Raw genomic sequence first — 22,322 nt, 5'->3', positions numbered from 1 at the left:
TCCCTCTTCCCAGTCCAGATGAAGGGCTTCGACCCAAAACATCGACTGTCCACTTCCCTCCGTAGATGCTGCCCGACCCTGAGTTCCTCCAGTGTCTCTTGTGTTGTTCCAGATCCCAGCATCTGCAGTCTCCTGTGTCTCCAGATTGGGACGAGTCAGGTGCTACTGGCGATGATGTTTGGGGCCCCATTTATTCACAATCTCTATCAACAACTTGTTGAGGGGATCAACGTGTCCAAGTTTACTGACGACACTAAACCTCGCTGGAGCGTGTGGAACGGAGAGGGTGCAACGAGTCTTCAGGAAGGAACGGTATATGAGGAACTACGCTGCGGATGGAGGAAACGTGAGGCCTGCTTAGGTGGGAAAAGCAGGAGTACGTAAAACACGGGAACAGGCCCTTCGGCCCGCCATGTCTGTGCCGAACACTATGCCAAATTAAACTGATCCCTTCTGCCTGCACATGATCCACATCATTCCCTGAATGTCCATCAAAATACCTCTTAAACACCTCTACTGTGTCTGCCTCCACCACCTCCCCTGGCAGCCCGTTCCAGGCACTCACCACCCTCCGTGTAAAATAAACCTGCCCCGCACATCTCCTTAAGCATTCTCCATCTCACCTTAAATGCAGGTCCTCTAGTATTTCACATTTCTACCCTGGGACAGAAACTCTGTCTGCTCTATCCATACCTCCCATCATTGCATAAACTTCTATCAGGTCTCACCGCAGCCTCCGACGCTCCAGAGGAAACAATGCAAGTTTGTCCAAACTCCCCTTATAGCACATGCCCTGGTGAACCTCTTCTGCACCCTCTCCAAAGCCTCCACATCCTTCCTGTAATGGGGCGATCAGAAATGAACGCCAAATGAACTCCAAATTTGCCTGCGTTTGGCCCCTAGCCCTTCAAACTTCTCCTATCCACATACCTGTCTAAATGTCTTTGAAACATTGTGTCTGTACCTGCCTCTAACGCTTCCACCAGCAGCTCGTTTCATGTACCCACCACCCTCTGTGTGAAGAAGTTGCCCCTCAAGCCCCCTTCAAATCTTTCCCTTCTCACCTTAAACCTTATGCCCGCATGTTTTAGACCCCCCTACCCTGGGAAATACTTCCGTCCCACCCCACAGATTGGTGTGGAGCTTCCCTTCACGTGCACGTGTAGCACAGGAGTGCAGCCCATGCTAGAGGGGTTGGTCAGAGGGTTCCTTAGAGATGCTCCACGTCAATGGGTTTGACCCATTCAAGGAGGCTGTGTGATACTGAGCACCAGGCAAGGCTAATGCACTCCACTGTGACCCAGCCAGCTCATCAAGGAGATATGGATGCTCTGAAGCACTGACTCTTGTCTCTCCCTTCATTGATGCTACCTGACCTGCAGAGTACACAGGAACACCAGAAAACAGGAGTAGACCACTCAGCCCCTCTATCCCACTCCGCCATTCAATTTGACCATGTCTGATCTGCCCCAGGTCTCATCTCCCCTCCTGCGTCAGTTCTCCGTACCCTCAATTCCCTCCTCTCAAAAATGTATCTACTTTCTCTTTGAATGATCCGACCTCCGCAACACTCCGAGGTAGAGAACTCCAGAGGTTCCCTACCCTCTGTGAGAAGCTCCCACACACCTCAATGTTAAATGACTGCTGCCCAAATCTTGTAACCACGCCCCCCCCCCCATTCAAGACTGCCCCACTGGTGGAAACATCTCCACATCTCCCCTGTCCTGTCCCCTCAGGATCTGAGATGTTTCAGCAAAATCTCTCCCTCATTCTTCCACACTCCAAAGAATACAGATCCTATTTCTTTCACCACTCTTCACGGGACAGACCTCTCCCCCCAGGAATTAGCACAGTGAGTTCCCTTTGGACTTCCTCCAATGCCATCATGTCCTGAAATGAGGCAACGGATGTGTGCACAGTCCTCCAGGTGGGATCACCAACACCCAGTAACAATACTTCCCCACGTCTAACCTCCAGCCTCTCGCAATAACTTCCTAAACCACTTGCCCTTTGATAAATTTGTCTGTGTTACCGAGATCTCTCTGTCTGCCGCTGAAGGCACGGGTGGAAACTCAGTCCCAAGTCTGTTGCTTGCTCAAGGACAGCTTCTATCCCGCTGTTATAAGACTATTGAACGAACCTCCCATACTTTACAAGGTGAACTCTTGATCTCCCAAGACTCCAGATTCCAGCATCTGCAGAGTCCTGATGAAGGATCCGGGCCCGAAACATCGACTGTTTATTTCCCTCCATGGATGCTGCCTGACCTGCTGAGTTCCTCCAGCACTTTTTGTGTATTGCTCTTGATCTCACAACCTACCTCCGTGGCCCTTGCACCTTATTGTCTGCCTGTACTGCACTTTCTCTGTAACTGTAACACTTTATCCTGCATTCTGTTTTCCTTTTTACTGCCTCGATGTACTTATGTACGGAATGATCTGTCTGGATGGCTCGCAGACAAAAGCTTCTCACAGTATCTCGGTACACGTGACAATAATGTTGCCTGGATTGGGGAGCATGCCTTATGAAAGCAGGTTGAGGGAACTCGGCCTTTTCTCCTTGGAGCGACGGAGGATGAGGGGGGACCTGATAGAGGTGTATAAGATGATGAGGGGCATTGATCGTGTGGATAGTCAGAGGCTTTTCCCCAGGGCTGAAATGGTGGCCACAAGAGGACACAGGTTTAAGGTGCTGGGGAGCAGGTACAGAGGAGATGTCAGGGGTAAGTTTTTTACTCAGAGAGTGGTGAGTGCGGGGAATGGGCTGCCGGCAACGGTGGTGGAGGCGGATACGATAGGGTCTTTTAGGAGACTTTTGGATAGGTACATGGAGCTGAGAAAAATAGAGGGCTGTGGGTAAGCCTAGTAATTTCTAAGGTAGGGACATGTTCAGCACAGCTTTGTGGGCCGAAGGGCCTGAATTGTGCTGTAGGTTTTCTATGTTTCTATAATAAACCATTTCCAATACCACTGACAGCAAGTCCAACTGTTACTACAACCCCAAGTTACACACCGTGCTCTCCTTCCTTCCACCTCTGGTGGTTGAGACGTGTGTGGTGTGTGTGTGTGTGTGTGTGTGTGTCTGTGTGTGTGTGTGTGTGTGTGTGTGTCTGTGTGTGTGTGTGTGTCTGTGTGTGTGTGTGTGTGTGTCTGTGTGTGTGTGTGTGTGTGTGTGTGTGTGTGTGTCTGTGTCTGTGTGTGTGTGTCTGTGTGTGTGTGTGTGTGTGTGTGTGAACAAGGGCAGTTCCCCTTTAAGTGCCGGGACGTGGCCGGGAGACGGACTCATGCCTTTTGTTGGGGGCGGGTTCGGAAGCTCAGCAAAGGTCCATTTCCACTGGGTCCGGTCGTAGAGGAGCGGGAGCGACGAAGACTCGGCGGAGTCCGGGGTGGGGGGGAGCCACAGCCTTGGACAAGGTCCGGAGATAGTTAATCTTGCAGAGCTCCTCAGATTTAATTTTTTACCCCGAGGTAAGAACAAAAAAAATAACTTTGATCACTTGATATCAAGTTAAATTGGCTAAGGGTCAGTTGCCTAACGGGGTCTTTTTTTTGTAGAATTTACTCATGCAGCAGTTGTATTGCCCCGAGAGCAGGGGGTGGTGGGGGGAGAACCGCCTTGTTGACCCGTGTAGAAGATGCTACTGGGGAGTCCCCAGGGTTTGGATCCACTGGTCAATGCGTTGCGATTCCTCCCTCCCCTTGAATAAAACGTGTACAAAGTTTGCGCCTGTCCTTCCCCACTTGAGTCCCTCCCTCCCTCCCCCGGCTTGTGGTTCTCCCTCTCTCCCCCCACCACACCTTCCACCTCCTTTTCTCCCCTCTTCATATTCCTTCCAAACGTCTCTCCCTTGAAATCTAATCCTCCGGCGTTGCCTGGGAGCCTGTCACCAGGACGACCAGCGGAGTCGCTACACAGCCAGTTATTTCATTACCTAATGTTTGTTTTCGACCGTTTAAATCGAGCTCAGCGAGCGGAGAAACTCGCCCCATGTGCCCTGATGTTTAAAAGGGGTGGTTCAGGCGACAGGATAAATCAGCTGCCTTCACGCCGCAGACTGGAGGACTTGCTGCCAAACACTGAGATTTCAGCCTCGGGCTGTCCACAACATCAGGTCCCCGTGATACATGGAGCACTGGTCTGGGAATTATTCCTGGGTGGGATTATTCCAGGGATCGGCACACACATAATTTTGTGACTAATCCAGTGATTCATGCACCTCCTGTGAGATTATTCAAGTGATCCGCACGCCTCACTGTGACTAATCCAGTGATCCACACACCTCACTGTGAGATTAATCCAGTGATCCGCACACCTCACTGTGAGATTAATCCAGTGATCCGCACGCCTCACTGTGAGATTAATCCAGTGATCCGCACGCCTCACTGTGAGATTAATCCAGTGATCCGCACACTTCACTGTGAGATTAATCCAGTGATCCGCACGCCTCACTGTGAGATTAATCCAGTGATCCGCACGCCTCACTGTGAGATTAATCCAGTGATCCGCACGCCTCACTGTGAGATTAATCCAGTGATCCACACACCTCACTGCAATTAATCCAATGATTCACACACCTATGAATAATAGTGATCCATGTATCTCACTGTGGTTAATCCAGTGATCCACACACCTCGCTGTGAAGTTAATCCAGTGATCCACGTACTTTATTGTGAGATTAATCCAGTGATCCACACACACTTCGCTGGGATTAATCACACAGAGTCAGCCTGTAATTTGCCACTGCATATTCATTAGTCAATACACTTCTACGTGAATGCCCAAATCCCCTGGATTCCACCCAATCCTATAATTCGCTCCTGGATACTTTTATTCATATGCCCTGCCCCACTGGCTAATCCTTTCCAATCCCAGCCAATGCTCCCTACACCCCAAGAGTAAGATCCTCTCTCCGTGGGGTCCACCACTGCTGGTCTCTGAGCTCCTAACCTGACTACTGAATTGCGCCCTCAATTGAAATCAAATCAACTCTGAAGGAAATAACTATTGTGTTCCTGCGGCAGGCGAAGGTTGAAGGTGACAGTCCAGTTAAAACTGGGCCGCTTACGTGTGTCAAATGCAGCCACTTCATTACCAAGCAGCCCGCGACTTTCCTTGTCTGTGCTGGGTTAATCGCCCGCCCTTCTCTCCTCTTCCCCAGGTCGGACCCGCGGAACCAGGACGAGGAGGCTCCCCGCTGCTCCATCTGATTGGCTGGTGCGGGATGAGGTGCACTGTTGTCGAATTGCCTTCCAATATTGCACACGTCCCGGCCTCCCAGTCAGAACGGACTGCCGACCCACTCACAGTCTCCACGACCCCGGCTCCTACCTCTCGTTCTACGGCTGGGAGAGCTGTAACATGCATTATCTTCCTCCCCAAAGGTGTTGCACTCATCCTGGCTGGAGTCTGAGGGGGGGTTTCCACATTGCAGTGCCCCCCTCCCCCCAACTGGTCGAGTCTATTTGGAGTACTGTGTGCAGTTCTGGTCACCCTGTTACAGATAGGATGTGGAGGCTTTGGAGAGGGTGCAGAAGAGGTTCACCAGGATGCTGCCTGGATTAGAGAGCATTGACTATAAGGAGAGGTTGGGCAAACTTGGGTTGTTTTCTCTGGAGCGGCAGAGGCTGAGGGGACACCTGATAGAGGTTTATAAAAATTTATGAGAGGCGTAGATAGAGTAGACGGTCAGAGTCTTTCTCCCAGGGTAGAAATGTCAAACACTAGAGGACGTGAGTGAGGTGGGGGGGAAGTTTAAAGGAGATGTATGGGACAAGTTTTTTTTTCCACACAGAGAATGGTGGGTGCCTGGAACAGGCTGCCAGGGGTGGTGGTGGAAGCAGGTATGATGGAGGCATCTTAAGGGGCTTTTAGATAGATAGCTGAGTGTGCAGGGAATGGAGGGGTGTGGATCATGTGCAGGCAGAAGAGATTTAGTTTAATTGGGCATCGTGTTCAACACAGACATGGTGGGCCGAAGGGCCTGTTCCTGTGCCGTACTGGTCTGTGTTTTATGTGGGCATAGCTTAGACATTAGTGCCGGACTGTTCTGTGTTCCCTGTTCCCTGACCCCTGGAGCTGTGCATCACCACAACAGGCCCGCTCACTTGACCTGGGACACCAGGAACTGGGGACACATGTCCGTCCATCTCAGGAGCCCAGGGTTCACTGGCCGGGAACCCAGCTGCGTGGTTATATGGGGTGCAGTGAGGAGGGAGCACTGCGCTGTCAGAGGGGCAGTGAGGAGGGAGCGCCGTGCTGCGGGAGGGGCAGTGAGGAGGGAGCGCCGCGCTGTGTGAGGGCTGGTGAGGAGGGAGCACCGTGCCATGGGAGGGGCAGTGAGGAGGGGGCACCGTGCTGGGGGAGGGGCAGTGAGGAGGGGGCACCGTGCTGGGGGAGGGGCAGTGGGGAGGGGGCACCGCGCTGTGTGAGGGCGTGAGGAGGGAGCACCGTGCTGGGGGAGGGGCAGTGAGGAGGGGGCACCGTGCTGGGGGAGGGGCAGTGAGGAGGGGGCACCGTGCGGGGGGAGGGGCAGTGAGGAGGGGGCACCGCGCTGTGTGAGGGCGGTGAGGAGGGAGCACCGTGCCGTGGGAGGGGCAGTGAGGAGGGAGTACCGTGCCGTGGGAGGGGCAGTGAGGAGGGAGTACCATGCTGTGGGAGGGGGCACCGTGCTGCGGGAGGGGGCACCGTGCTGCGGGAGGGGCAGTGAGGAGGGAGCACTGTGCTGCGGGAGGGGGCGGTGAGGAGGGAACGCCGCGCTGTGGGAGAGATGGTACCGAGGACTCACTCAACTGTCAGAACTGTCGTCATTGGGACAAGGTGTTAAACCTCTGCCCTATTCTTCCCCCTTGGGTGAACACCAAAGATGGAACGGACACCAGTATCGAGAGGAGCCTCTCACCCCACTCTCCTGGGACTGGATTTATTACCCACTCAATAACATCATCACATTCTTCTGTGTAGGAGCGAACAGGCTGTCGTGTTTCCTACATTACAGCAGTGACCACACAGCTAAAGTCCTCACTGGCAGTGTGGGATGTCCTGAGGTGGGGACAGGTCAAGTCTCTGCTTCACCCACGAGTCCAGGCCAATTGTTACCGGATCCTTTGTGAACCCAAACGGTCCTGTTATCTTCTTATAAATGATTTTAGTGTTTTGATAATCTGTTCTTGAGGCGGGCTTCTCTGCTCTCGTACACGGATCCTTGACGGCGTCAGCCTCCCCATTCTCTCCGGGCTGCTCACAGTCCGAGTTGCAAGAGCTTGCGAAATGGCTCAAAGTCGTCAGGAATCGTGTCTGCGGGGTGGGGGAAGAGGAAGGTGAGCGGAGTAGAACGATCCAGCGGCCCTGCCCTCTGCGGCCCGGGCACCCGAGCGCGGTCCCAACAGCTGGATACTCACCGTTACATCTGTAGCGCAGGTTGGACCAGATGATGTTCTCCTGGGAGAAGCAGAAGACCCCGAGGCGCCCCCCGCGCATGGTCGTGTCAATCGTGACACCGGAATCAGCCACAAGGTTGGGCCCTTCATACAGCTTCACTCTGAGAGGGGCGGGGGATAGAAACAACTTCTCAAATTACCACCAAATGTCTGGCTTAATGGTCACATTACTGGATTATAAACTTCTGAGGGGAGAGAAGTTTACTTAATTATGAGAGATACAGACAGGGTGGACAGTTGGAGTCTTTCTCCCGGGGTAGAAATGTCAAACACTAAGAGGACATGGCTTTAAGGTGAGCGGGGCGAAGTTTAATGGAGATGTAGGGACAATTTACACACACAGAGTGGTGGGTGCCTGGAACAGGCTGCCAAGGCTGGTGGTGGAGGCAGATACAAGGCTGTTAGACACATGAATATGCAGGAAATGGAGGGGTATGGATCACGTGGCAATGGGAGTGTGGTGACTTGCTGCAAGCTGCTCTCTGCAGATCTACTCATCACTTCCATCACAGTCATTCTACTCTTAAATCTAAATTCTATGTCTCTAAGAATTACTACACTTTATTCTGCATTCTGTTATTTTTCTCTGGAACTACCTCAATGCACTGATGTGATGAATTGATCTGTCTGGACGTCATGCAAAACAAAGTTTTTCACTGTACCTCGGTACATGTGACAATAATAAACCAATTTACCAATATGTAGGCAGAAAGGATTTAGTTTAGTTTGGCATCATGTCCAGCACAGACATGGTGGGCCAAAGGGCCTGTTCCTGTGCTGTGCTGCCCTATGTTCTAATATCCAGAGGTCCCGAGAGGTGTTTGAATCCCACCCTGCAGAAGGGGAGTGCAAGTTCCAGGAAGTAAAATGTTAGTGTTGGGAATAGGATTGCTGTAACAACCCATCCGGGAATCTCCTTCCCGTGGAAATCCGGCATCCTCACCTAGACTGGCCTCCGTGTGAGTCTGGACCTGCCAATATCATTGGCTCTGAGCTGCCTCCTCAGTCCTGGGGCAGTTAGTGATGGGCAGCAAATGCTGGCACTGCCAGTGAAGAAGCCTGTAGTGATGACACAGTTCTGGTAGATCCAGTGGGCCAGAGGGCTGCGTGATGTCTGACACCCCCCCCCCCCCCCCCACCGTACGCTCTGTGACCACACCACACTGTACACCTGGCAGCCACCTCTTGCCCAGCACCTGTCCAACCGGCTGCACTCTGCAAACCTGCTGTGAAGTGAGGTGCGAGCTCAGTCTCAGATCATAGAGCTCAACGGTGACTCTGTTGATCCCTCGGAAGGGGAAGACCAGTTGGAGAGGGAAGGAGTGTTTCAGTGCGAGGGTACTCCGGGTAACCTGCACCAAATTAATCTTTGCAGACAGGAGAACTCAGATAACTGAGTGAGACCCTGCTGTTACAGGACTGTGGCTGAAGTGGTTCAGTGCTCGTGCTGCAGATCCAGACTCAATCTGGGAGATTAAGGTGCAAAGCAACTGGGGTTTGAGCTAAAAACGAGATGCTGGAGGAACTCAGCAGGTCAGGCAGCATCTGTGGAAGGAAATCGACAGTCGAGGTCCTTCAGCTGCCTACACCTGGGTCTGAGACTGGGATGGGTACCTGCTCCCTGTCTGGGGATGTGTTCCCTCTGATGGAGCAGTGCTCCCTGAACGTCTAACCTTGTGCAGTCTGTGACTCTGTGCGTGTGTGTCTCTCTCTGTCTGACACTTTTGGAAGGAGAATCGAGCTCACAAAGGGGAGCAGGGAAAGTGCTGACAGTGGGATTCCCAGAGCCCAGGTTCCAGGAGTAGCTCCTGACCTCAGACTGACATCTCAATGGAGGTGGACTCTGTCCAACCTGCTGGCTCCCGGTTGCTATGCAGAAGGAACCGTGTCACTGGGGAGGGAAGGAAGTGTATTCAGTACTCCCCAGGGCAGCACAAAAACCCTGGCTCCCCACACATGCATGCTGCTGCTCATGCGTAAGAGCGTACAGTGAGGCCATTTGGCCCCTTGAGCTGGCACCACTATCCCATAATTGGTGTGAGATGCTTGGATTCCAGCAGCGTCCAAATATATCTTGCCTAACGTTCAGGACGATAATCCCTGGATGGTGTCCAAGCAAAGTTCTGGTGCTGGAGATATCAGGACAGATAACGAGAAGCTTGGTTAAAGAGGGAGGCTATTTGGAAGCATCTTAACAGGAGGAGAGAGGCAGAGAGATGAGGAGGGGAATTCTGGAATCTGGGCCCAGAGAGCCGAACGTGACACGGAGCAGGGGTAGGCCACTCGCCTGTCCCGCCATTCAATGGCTGATTGGTCCCAGGCCTCAACTCTTCCTCTGTGTCAGTTCCCCATCGCTCTCAATTCCCCAATCTCTTCAAATCTTTATCTGCCTCTTCAAATCCCCCAATGATCCACCTCCCCAACCCTTGGGATGGACAATTCCAGCGATTCACCACCCTCTGCAGGAAGTTTCTACACATCCCCGACTACATTTTTCTCTCTTTCAATCTTGCACTGGTGTCGTTATTTGTTGTTTATCTTGCACAGATGCAAATTGTATATAATTTATGTTAATGTAAGTTTATCCTCGCCTTGTAGTGTACTCTGCTGTCACTGCAAAAAGCTGACTTTCATGGCATTTATACCGTTTGTCCAATGACAATAAACTTGACCTTGAACCATCCAGCTTCCCTCTCTGTCCCAATCGTTCAATTTCCCCAGGCGACCAAAATCTGTCCCGAACATATTCAATGAGTAACCTGCTGGGGGAGAGGATCCAGGGACAAAACTCCTTGAATGAGGACATTTCCCCTCATCTCTGCTGGGAATGGACGACCTCTTATCCGAGACCCTGCCGTCTCTCCAACCCACCTTCCACCACCTGCCCTGCCTTCCCCTGCACCTCTCAGACCCTGGTTAGCTTGGGGTTCATTTCCCTCAGTCTCTCTTCACGGGACTTCCCCTCAGCCCCAGGAATCCATCCCGTGCAAGGCGGGTGTATCTTTCTTTGGGTGTGGGAGCCAGTGTTCCAAGTCTGGGCTCGGAGCTTGACCCATCTCCAGAAAGACAACTTCTAGCTTGTATTTTAAATTCTTTTGCAATAAATTCCAAGACCCAAATATGTTTAAGAGGCATTTAGACCAGCACATGAACAGGCAGGGGTACAGACCACATGCAGGCAGATGGGACTCACAGTTAGGCAACTAGTTCAGCAGGGACAAGTTGGGCCAAAGGGCCTGTTCCTGTTCATATTCTCAAAACTATCACCGAAGAATGTTCCCAACATCCATGGTTTTCCCAAATTCATTCGTGATTGTTGAGACAAGCCTATGCAGATGCTGACACACAACAGGCAGGTTCACCAATATACAACAGTGACTGTGCTTCAGAAGTATTTCACTGTTTCGACCGTTCCATGAATGCAGAGCCCATGGGTCTCCCCTACCCTGGGGGATAGACTGTGACCATCCACCTTATCGATGCCCCTCATGATTTTATAACCTCCATAAGGTCACCCCTCAGCCTCCTACGCTCCAGGGAAAGAAGTCCCAGCCTGTCCAGCCCATCGTTATTAACTCAAGCCCTCCAGTCCCGGTAACATCTTCGTAAACCTTTCTCGCAACCCCCTCCAGTTTAATCACAACCCGGAAAAATGTGAAGCGACACACTTTGGGAGATAGAATCTGAAGGCAGAATACAAGGTTAATGGCTGGACATAGCAGTGTGGAGGAACAGAGGGATCTTGGGGTCCACGTCCATAGATCCCTCAAGGTTGCCGCGCAGGTCGATAGGGTTGTTAAGAAGGCGTATGGAGTGTTGGCCTTCATTAGTTGGGTTACTGAGTTCAAGAGCCCCGAGGTGATGTTGCAGCTCTATAGAACCCTGGTTAGACCACACTTGTTCAGTTCTGGTCGCCTCGTTATGGGAAGGATGTGGAAGCTTTAGAGAAGGTGCAGAGGAGATTTACCAGGATGTTGCCTGGATTGGAGAGCATGTCTTATGAGGATAGGTTGAGCGAGCTAGAGCTTTTCTCTTTGGAGAGGAGGAGGATGAGAGGTGACTTGATAGAGGTGTACAAGATGACAAGAGGCATAAATCGAGTGGACAGTCAGAGACTTTTACCCAGGGCGAAAATGGCTAACACGAGGGGACATAATTTTAAGGTGATTGGAGGAAGGTATAAGGGGGATGTCAGGGGTAAGTTGATCTTTGTGCAGGATAAAAGGTTAGCACATCGTGGGCCGAAGGGCCTGTACTGTGCTGTAATGTTCTATGTTCTGTGTTCTATATGGGCAGAGAGAAGGCAGATGGAGTTTAATCCGGGCAAGTGTGAGGTGTTGCACTTTGGGAGATCAAATGTAAAGGGACAGTACACAGTTAATGGCTGGACCCTTAATAGCATTGGTATACAGAGGGATCTTGGGGCCCAAGTCCACAGCACCCTGAAAGTGGCCACACAAGTAGATAGGGCGGTAAAGAAGGCGTATGGCACGCTTGCCTTCATCAGTTGGGGCATTGAATACAAGAATCAGGAAGTCACGTTGCAGCTGTATAAAACTTTGGTTAGCACAACATTGTGGGCCGAAGGGCCTGTACTGTGCTGTAATATTCTATGTTCCTACAGCAGGGTGACCAGAACTGCACGCAGTACTCCAAATGTGGCCTTACCAACGACTTGTACGAAACGTCCCGGCTCCTGTACTGGGTGAAAAGAGCTGGAGAAATACATCATCTCTTAGTTACAAGCTCTGAACCTCTCTGGCCCTCTGCTTAAGATGCTTCTAAAGACCTTCCCCCCACTCTAACGTCACCTGTCAGGGCTCAGTATCACCTTTAGTCCTGTGACGCTCCTGGGAGGCAGCTCGGAGGGTTGGTCGGGTGACTGGCGGACGCTGAGCAGCCCCAAAAGCCTCACCTGATGTAGCCCACCTGTGGCCGGTGTACCAGGTGCCAGCGGTATGAGGTCTTGTCCTTCCAGCCAGCGTCGCGGGGGTCCTTCCACAGCAGGGTCACCTGGTCGGGGGTGGACTCGGTATTCCACAGTGCGTTCCGTAAGTGCTCCCCGGGGCCGCTCTTTGACTTCACCGCCTGTGTTGGGGAAGACAGGAATCAGAATCAGGTTTTATTATCACTGACTTGTATGATGTGAAATTTGTTGTATTGCGGCAGCAGTGCAGTGCAAGACATAAAATTATAAGTTACAAAAATAAATAAATGGTGCAAAAGGAAGGGAATAACGAGGTAGTGTTCATGGACTGTTCAGAAATCTGATGGCGGAGGGGAAGAAGCTGCTCCTGAATCATTCAGTGTGGGTCTTCAAGCTCATGATGTTGACGCCCAGGAACTTGAAGCTGCTCACCCTTTCCACCGCTGACCCCTCAATGAGGACTGGTGTGTGTTCACAGTAGTGTAGCGGTTAGCATAACACTATTACAGTGCCAGCGACCCGGGTTCGATTCTGGCCACTGTCTGTAAGGAGTTTGTACGTTCTCCCCGTGTCTGTGTTTCCTCCGGGTGCTTCGGTTTCCTCCCTCATTCCAAAGACGTACGGGTCAGGAAGTTGTGGGCATGCTATGTTGGCGCTGGAAGCGTGGCGACACTTGCGGGCTGCCCCAGAGCACTCTACGCAAATGATGCATTTCACTGTGTGTTTTGATGTACATGTGACTAATAAAGAAATCTGATCTTCCTGAAGTCCACAATCACAGGAGCAGAGGTCAGGAGGGTGGCTTGGGAATGTGGATGAACTCGGAGATGGTGGTGGGGTTCCGAACTTAACACCTTCCAGATAACCATTGACAGGGCGCAGAGGCTGTGTTACCAGCTCCCAGACCCTGCCTCCCACAGCTTTAGCGTCCCAGGGAAGTGCAACCTTGCAGAGAGGTGGGAGCTCCCCCTCCCCCTCACCGCCTGAATAGGGCCACGTCACCTTCCTGTGGCTGAAGCCCCCTCACAAGGTTCAGTGGGGGAGCAGAAGTGCAGAGAAGGGAGGCTTTTCCTGATCAGGGAAATGGATCGGTAGCTCAATCCGTGGCCAATTCCAAGCAATGGTCCCTCCAAGGATGGGTGCAACCTGGGATTCAGGGTGTCCGAGGTATTGGAATTGGTTTACTATTGTCACACGTACCGAGGTACAGTGAGAAACTTTGTTTTGCCTGCCGTCCATACAGATCATTTCATCACATCAGTACTTCGAGGTTGTACCAGGGCAAGCAATAACAGAATGCAGAATAAAGTGTTCCAGTTACAGAGAAAGTGCAGTGCAGGCAGACAATAAGGAGCAAGGGCCATGATGAGGTAGATTGTGAGGTCAAGAGTCCATCTTGTCATGCTAGGGGACTGTTCAATAGTCTTATAACAGTGGGGTAGAAGCTGTCCTTGAGCCTGGTGGTACGTGCTTTCAGGCTTTTGTACCTTCTGCCTGATGGGAGGGGGGAGAAGAGAGAATGTCCCGGGTGGGTGGGGTCTTTGATAATGTTGGCTGCTTTACCAAGGCAGCAGGAAGTGTAGACAGAGTCCATGGAGGGGAGGCTGGTTTCCGAGATGTGCTGAGCTGTGTCCACAACTCTCTGCAGTTTCTTGCGGTCTCGGGCAGAGCAGAGGAGGTTCTGCTTAAGGAAGGGTGAGGAAGGTTACTGGGTGCAGGTAAGAATGCAGAACGGAGGTTACTGTCAGATCAGCTACACTCCTATCATGTGATGGAGCAGATGTGAGGGTCCGAGAGACCCACTCCTGCTTCTAATTCACATGTCCGTAGGAGGAGGCTCAGCCTGCCTCTCTGGGCCTGTGTTCGCTCAGGCTACAGAGAGTGGCAGGACGCAGCCAGTTCCATCATGGGTACAGCTCTCCCCACCATCGAGGAACGTCTACAAGAGGTGACGTCTCAGGAAGGTGACATCCACCATCAGGGACCCCCACCATCTGGGCCCTGCCCGCTTCTCAATGCTGCCATCAGGCAGGAGGTACAGGAGCCTGAAGACCCCACACCTCAAGGTTCAACAACACCTTCTTCCCCACTGCCGTCAGGTTCTTGAACCCACCTGAAAAACCCCAACACTGTCTCGTACTGGATTTCTATTTCACTATCTCAATCTTGCACTAGTGTTGTTAAATTATACATAACTTGCACAAAACATGTTAATTTAAGCTTATGTTAACATGTTTGTAATGTACTGAGTTGCTGCTGCAAAAGGCTATTTTTCATGGCATTTATACCCTGGGTATGCATTGCCTATTACAATAATAAACTTAAACTTAACTCAGACATGGGCTAGCTGTTGTCTGGAATTATAGTGAACAGGCACAGGTCTACCTCTCTCTGGGCTTCAGAGTGCTGACAGCACGTTTGGACTTGACACTCTCTCTCTTTCTCTATCTGAACCTGTGGTTACTGAAAGTGGTGTCGCAGTTAGACAGGGCGGTGAAGGAAGCTTTTGGCACGCTGGCCTTCAGTCAGGGCACTGAGTACAGAAGTTGGGATGTTATGTTGCAGTTGTACAAGATGTTAGTGAGGCCACATTTGGAGTATTGTGTTCAGTTCTGGTCATCCTGCTATAGGAAAGATGCCTTTAAGCTGGAAAGAGTGAAGAGGGGATTGACGAGGATGTTGGCTGGACTTGAGGGACAGTTATGGAGAGAGGTTGAGCAGGTTGGGACTTTAATCATTGAAACGTAGGAGGTGATCTTACAGAGGTGTATAAAATCATGAGGGGCATAGACAGGGGGAATGCGCACAGTCTGTTTCCCAGGGTTGGGGAATCGAGAACTCAGGACATAGGTTTAAGGTGAGGGGGGAGAGATTTAATAGGAACCTGAGGGGCAACTTTTTCCACCCAGAGGGTGGTCAGTATATGGAATGAGCTCCCAGAGGAAGTGGTTGAGGCAGGTACATTAACAATATTTAAAAGAGCTTTGGACAGGTTCATGGATAGGAAAGGTTTAGAGGGATATGGGCCAAACGCGGACTAACGGGGCTAGCTTGGATGGGAATGTTGGTCAGCATGGACCAGTTGGGCTGAAGGGCCTGTTTCCTTGCTGTACAACTCAACTGAGTGACTGGACTCCCTCCTCTCTCTCTAGGAGGGTAGTCAGTGGGTGAGCAAATTCAGGTTGGTCCCTCTCTGGCCTCCCTCTCTTTCGGGGTCAATGGTTAACGAATGACCAGGGTGGGGCCTGTCTCTCTCTCTTTATACGGTTAATGTGACCAGGGTGGGGCCTCTCTCTCTCCAGTTAGCGAGTGGCCAGTGTGGGGCATCTCTCTCTGGGTCTGTGGGTACTGGGTTCTGGGGCCATTGGGAAGGCCGGGCTTGGACCCACCTTGAGTTGAAGGGCCGGCTCAGCCACTGCTCGGAACGGGGTGGGCTGCCAGTACGTCTGTTCCGTCTGCTTCCACATCACCACATAGAAGCTGGAGCTGTCCTGGTAGCCGAAGATAAAGCCGGCGTAGTCGTCGTCGGTCACCGTGTTGACGTGGAAGGTGCCCTCGAAGTCCACCCCATTGAAGGCCGTGTACCCTGGTGGAGGAGGGGAGGATGGGGGCGGGAGGAGGTGAGAGCTGGACTGGGAGAGGCAGCAGCTGTGGGAAACATCTACAACCTGCCCATCACCCCGCAGTAACCTTTCACCTGGGAGACCACGCTGACCACTGCTAGTCCCATTTCCCAGCTTCCGTCCATGGCCTCTAGGTTACAGCTCTTGAAGGGTTAAACGTGGAGAAGATTTCTGCCTCCACCAGCCTTTCAGACAGTGAGTTCTAGACCACCCCACCCCTCTCTTCCTGGAGAAAATTCCCATCCACTCTCTAATCCTTCCAGAGATCGTCTCTGTCCTCGTTACTGACCACCTCCCCCACCAACTAATTCCAATCTCACTCTCCATTATTTTTACACACATCAAATAAATCTTCCCTCATTTTTGTTTTGGTACAAAGGAGTTTGCCCCAGCCCATTAACTGTTAATTCTCTAACCCTGTCCACGTCCTCGTATTTCACCCACTGTAGTATGGAGACCGGGTCTGTACAGAGTGCTGGAGCTGTGGTCTGACGAGTGTTTTATACATCATCCCTGTCTTGTTCTCTAGCCCTTGGGCATTCAAAGTATCCTGTGTGCTTTGTAACTGCCTTATCTATGTAGCCTAGCATGTTACACGTGAGAGCACGAACCACCAGGCTCAAGGTCAGCATCTAACTCACTGTCATCACACTCCCATACGCTAAAGATGAAATCTTAATCTCACAATCTACCTCATCGTGGCCCTTGCACCTTATTGTCTGCCTGCACTGCACTTTCTCTGTAACTGTTACACTATATTCTGCATTCTGTTTTCCTTTTTCACGACCTCAACGTACTTATGTATGGTATGGTCTGTCCGGATGGCACGCAGACAAAAGCTTTTCACTCTATCTTGGTACATGTGACAATAATAAACTAATACCAAACCACTGTTCCAGTCAGCTCAGGATACTCCCGACTGACAAAAATCTGCTCCCCAGTCCCACACGCTTTGACTGAGACACAGTCTGGTTCCCCACACCCTAACAGTGGCTGGCATGCAGCCGAGATGGAGGCAGCGAAGGGAGCAGTGCCCCGTCACCAGCAGTGGAGAACGATGTCCAAGTTACACAGAGTGAAGCTCCCTCCGCACCGTCCCATCACACACTCCCGGGGTCAGACACAGAGTGAAACTCCCGACGCACCGTCCCGTCACACGCTCCTGGGGTCAGACACAGACTGAAGCTCCCTCCACACCGTCCCATCACACCCCAACCTCTCCCCCCCGGGTCAGACACAGAGTGAACCTCCCTCCACAGTGTCCCATCACACACTCCCGGGGTCAGACACAGAGTGGAGCACCCTCCACACCGTCCCATCACACACTCCCAGGATGTGAGAAGTCCAGACTGTAACATCATTTATTGGGGATATTTACTGGCAAATGCCGAGTAGAGACACTAACTGAGAGGTCTGTCTAGACAGAAGTACTGTTTAATTTGCTCAGGCTGATCTCATATCACAAATTATTCCAACTCACCGACAGCTAATCCAGGGTCACTGTTCATTGTCTGCACGATCTCCATCCCCTGTGAAACAAACACAGAGAGATTACGGTCACCGAGGGAGAAATCAGATGTACTGGCTGCCCTGAGGGGCAGTGGACAGCAGTCAGGTCCTGGATGGTGAAAGTGGACATGGGCTCCAATACAATGTGGAAAGACTTCAGCTGAGCCGTTGTTTAATCTGCTGAATTTTTTGGATATCACACAGGCTGCAACACTGTGGAAATGTTGTCAACATGCATATAGGAGATATGTATTCCCTCAGTACTGTCCTTTTTTTAAATATAAACATTTATTCGCTAAAAGCACTACTAAAAGACAACCAGTGTCAATACACGACATCTAATACAGAAAAGAAGAAACTACACAACGACATACTACAGTAGAGAATGCAAATACTAACGAAACACACACGCGACGCTACACCCGTCAACGTGACACGCGACACTTCAAATAAGAATCGCATTCGTACCGTCCACGACACACGCGATCCACTGAGGGGCCCACCGAGCGCAGAACTCAGCTAGGGTGCCCGCGGAAACCGCGTGCTTCCTCTCTAAACACACCCGCGCGTGCACATAAGCGCAGAAGACGGGCAGGCAGGCAGACTGGCCAGTACCCTCGGCCTTCAGTACTGCCCCTCCCACAGTGCAACCCTCCCATCAGTACTGTCCTTCCTGCAGTGTGGCGCTCCCTCCTCACCGCCCCTCCCGCAGAGCAGAGCTCCCTCCTCACCGCCCCTCCCGCAGCGCGGCGCTCCCTCCTCACCGCCCCTCCCGCAGCGCGGCGCTCCCTCCTCACCGCCCCTCCCGCAGCGCGGCGCTCCCTCCTCACCGCCCCTCCCGCAGCGCGGCGCTCCCTCCTCACCGCCCCTCCCGCAGCGCGGCGCTCCCTCCTCACCGCCCCCCCCCCGCAGCGCGGCGCTCCCTCCTCACCGCCCCCCCCGCAGCGCGGCGCTCCCTCCTCACCGCCCCCCCCCCAGCGCGGCGCTCCCTCCTCACCGCCCCCCCCCAGCGCGGCGCTCCCTCCTCACCGCCCCCCCCGCAGCGCGGCGCTCCCTCCTCACCGCCCCCCCCGCAGCGCGGCGCTCCCTCCTCACCGCCCCCCCGCAGCGCGGCGCTCCCTCCTCACCGCCCCCCCGCAGCGCGGCGCTCACTCCTCACCGCCCCCCCCCAGCAAGGCGCTCCCCTCACCGCCCCCCCCCAGCAAGGCGCTCCCTCCTCACCGCCCCCCCCACAGCAAGGCGCTCCCTCCTCACCGCCCCCCCCCACAGCAAGGCGCTCCCTCCTCACCGCCCTCCTGCAGCGCGGCGCTCCCTCCTCACCGCCCCTCCTGCAGCGCGGCGCTCCCTCCTCACCGCCCCCCCCCCACAGCAAGGCGCTCCCTCCTCACCGCCCCCCCCACAGCATGGTGCTCACTGTCCCTCCCACAGTCTCAGCTTTGTTCTTGAGACTGAAATCCAGCACAGATGTGAGCACCAACCGTGAGACACGGCCAGGTACACTGCTCGGGTCGGTACAGGCCACAGCCCACAAAGAGAGGCAGGGGGCTTGGACTCACCTGGTTTAGGACCACCCAGTTGGGGTCAATCTGTGCATCACCTTCGGGGTCCAGGACAACCGTCTGATAGGCCCGGAAGTCAGTCAGGGTGACCTCCGCACTCTCAGGACACACGTCGAACTCGTCAAACACTGTGTCGTTATCAAAGTCGTTCTCACAGACGTCGCCAACCCCATTACCTGGAATAAACCAATGTCCGAATGAAACATCGACACTCATCCCTCCCCTACTGCCCACCCCCACCACTGCCACCCCCCTCCAAGTATTCACACCTTCACTCCCAAACCAGCTCCCCCATTCCTCTCATCAGCCCCACAGTAATAAAACGAGACGTCCGGAAGGGAACGCTGCCGACTGGCGCATTCCAGGCTGCAGGAGTACGTGCTGAGGGATGCGCTGAAACTCGGTGCAGACAATGCAAAGGCTCTGTGGGGGAGGACCGCAGTCTAGGGTCCTACTGTCACTGGACATTGAGGGACCAATCCTAGGATAGAAGCCCCTCAAATACTTGAAGTTTGTATTGTCCCAGGACGCCAAATACGTGACAAGAGTAATTGGTTTAATATTGTCACATGTACCGAGATAGAGAAAAGCTTCTATTTGCATGCCATCCAGACACATCATTCCGTACATAAGTATATCGAGGTAGTAAAAAGGAAAACAGAATGCAGAATAGTGTCACAGTTACAGATAAAGTGCAGTGCAGAGGATACAAAAACTTGAGAACACATACCACCAGGCTGAAGGACAGCTTCTATTCCGCTGTTATCAGACTCTTGAACGGGCCTTTCATACAATGAAGATGAACTCTTGATCTCGCAAGTGCCAGGGCCACGACGAGGTAGATTGGGAGATCTGTACATCTTTATTGTACAGGAGGTCTGTTCAAGAGTCTGTTAACAGCGGGGTTGAAGCTGTCCTTGAGCCTGGCAGTACATGCTCTCGAACTTTTGTATCTTCTGCCTGACGGGAGCGGGGAGAAGAGAGAATGTCCGGTGTGGGAGGGGTCCTTGATTAGGTCAGCTGCTTTCCCGAGGCAGCGGGAAGTGTAGACAGAGTCAGTGGAGGGTGTTCCGTACACAGACTGTGCTAGGACTACTAATGTGTAGAACCGTTAACACTGTGAAGGACACTATGAGTACAAACAGAGCCATCCATTGTATATATATTTTATATACATAAAAAGCCCCATACTGACTACCTCTCTCCCCACTTTAGCCCCCCATTCCCCAAAATCTCACTGAACCTACTCACTGTCCGTACACTTATTCCCCTCCCCCCCCACCCCCCAAAGTCCACCCCACCCCTTCCTGGACACCATCCCTTCCCACTCCCCTCTCCTGTTCGCTTGCACCCCTTCACCCCCCCCACACCAGATGTCCCACTGCCCCAGAACCCTCGCCCCTCTGGTGAAAGACACCTCCCTGTAGCCTGCCCTCCAGAGGTGGGAGGGACCAGCCTCGGCCACTGACCATCAGAGTCCTTCTGGTTGGGGTTGGCGATCAGAACGGCAGTTGTCTGGCCCCAATGCTCCGTAGTCCGGAATCCCGTCGTTGTCGTCGTCCTCGTCGCACTCGTCGCCCAGGCCATCATTGTCCGAGTCCAGCTGGGAGCTGTTGGGAGTCTCCGGGCAGTTGTCCTTGGAGTCCTGGTGCCCGTCGCCATCGCTGCAAGGCAAAGGGGAGGGTGGGCATCACCGTCACCCGCACCGGGACGCACCGAGGCCCAGGGAAACTGGAGGACCTGGTCCCTTCAGATTGCACCAGGCTGGGTGGGCTGTCACATGGTGGGACCCTCAGTCAGATACCCCACCTCCAACTCACCTGGGTTCACCAGTCCCGAAGAATTTTGCCCTCCCCTTCTTCCACTTGGACCTACTGCGATGCAGAAGGAGGCTATTCTGCCCACTGAACTAACCTATACAATCAATTTTCTTGTGACCCATTCTCTCCCACGTCTTTTAAGTCCCCACCTGATAATCGGTAATCAGTTTATTATTGTCGCATGTACTGGGATACAGTGAAAAGCTTCTGTTTCATGTGCCATCCAGAGAGATTGTTCCATTCATTCTGGTCACCCCACTACAGGAAGGATGTGGAGGCTCTGGAGAGGGTGCAGAAGAGGTTCACCAGGATGCTGCCTAGATTAGAGGGCATGTGCTATAAGGAGAGGTTGGACAAACTTGGAGTGGTGGAGGCTGAGGGAAGACCTGATAGAGGTTTATAAAATTACGCGAGGCATTGATAGAGTAGACAGCCGGTATCTTTTTCCTAGGCTCAAAATGTCAAATTCACGGTAGTGTAGCGGTTAGCATAACACTTTACAGTGCCAGAGACCCGGGTTCAATTCTGGCCACTGTCTGTAAGGAGTTTGTACGCTCTCCCTGTGTCTGCGTGGGTTTCCTCCGGGTGCTCCGGTTTCCTCCCACATTCCAAAGACCTACAGGTTAGGAAGTTGTGGGCATGCTATGTTGGTGCCAGAAATGTGGCGACACTTGCGGGCTGCCCCCAGAACACTCTACACAGAAGATGTATTTCACTGTGTGTTTCGATGTACATGTGACTAATAAAGATCTGATCTTTAAGATCATGCATTTAAGCTGAGAGGGGAGTAGTTCAAAGGAGATGTGCGGGGCAGGTTTTTTTTAAAACACAGTGAGCGGTGAGTGTCTGGAATGAGCTGCCAGGGGTGGTGGCGGAGGCAGATACGATAGAGGTGTTTAAGAGGCTCTTAGATAGACGTGTGAATGTGCAGGGAATGGAGTGATATGGACCATGTGCAGGCAGAAGGGATTAGGTGTCATTAGCTTAATTAGTTCGGCACAACATGGTGGGCTGAAGGGTCTCATCCTGTGCTGTTCTGTTCCATGTTCTCTGCACATCAAGGTAATACAAAAGGAAAAGAGAATGCAGAATATAGCAGTCTGCAGAATTCGCGGGTAGACACCAGGGGAACTTATGGCAACCGATTAACCCACTGACCCGCACACCTTTGTATGCACAAGTGCAATGGAAAACTTACTTGTGCCTGCGATGCTGCTGCAAGCAGGTCTTTCACTGCACCTGTGCAGACGTGTACTTGAGTAGACTTGACCCGCAGCACCCAGGGGAAACCTACGTGGTCACAGGGAGACGGAACCAAAGGTCAGGATTGAACCAAGGCTGCTGGAGCTCAGAGGCAGAGCCACCAACCACTGCGCCGCCTCAGGGTCTCACGGGGAGGAACGTTCAAGAGCTGCTGTGGTGCCGAGAGAGGGACCCGTAGTGAGGTG

General features: G+C 52.7%; 1 protein-coding gene across 1 annotated transcript in view; it reads right to left on the bottom strand.

The window, feature by feature from the left end:
* Window positions 1-6,880: 6,880 nt before the first annotated feature.
* Window positions 6,881-22,322, bottom strand: part of LOC127587341 (thrombospondin-3-like) — a 58,993-nt gene continuing 43,551 nt past the window's right edge. The window contains 8 exon segments of the mRNA XM_052045593.1: window positions 6,881-7,293; window positions 7,398-7,537; window positions 12,352-12,524; window positions 15,753-15,949; window positions 17,467-17,515; window positions 19,052-19,230; window positions 20,524-20,557; window positions 20,559-20,718. Of these exon segments, the coding sequence (XP_051901553.1) occupies window positions 7,238-7,293; window positions 7,398-7,537; window positions 12,352-12,524; window positions 15,753-15,949; window positions 17,467-17,515; window positions 19,052-19,230; window positions 20,524-20,557; window positions 20,559-20,718 (988 nt within the window). The 3' untranslated portion in view covers window positions 6,881-7,237.

This window comes from Pristis pectinata, chromosome 40, assembly GCF_009764475.1.
Source record: "Pristis pectinata isolate sPriPec2 chromosome 40, sPriPec2.1.pri, whole genome shotgun sequence".
Taxonomy (NCBI): Eukaryota; Metazoa; Chordata; class Chondrichthyes; order Rhinopristiformes; family Pristidae; genus Pristis; species Pristis pectinata.
Note: the sequence above shows the minus strand (reverse complement) of the source record. Positions and strands in the feature narration are given on the sequence as shown.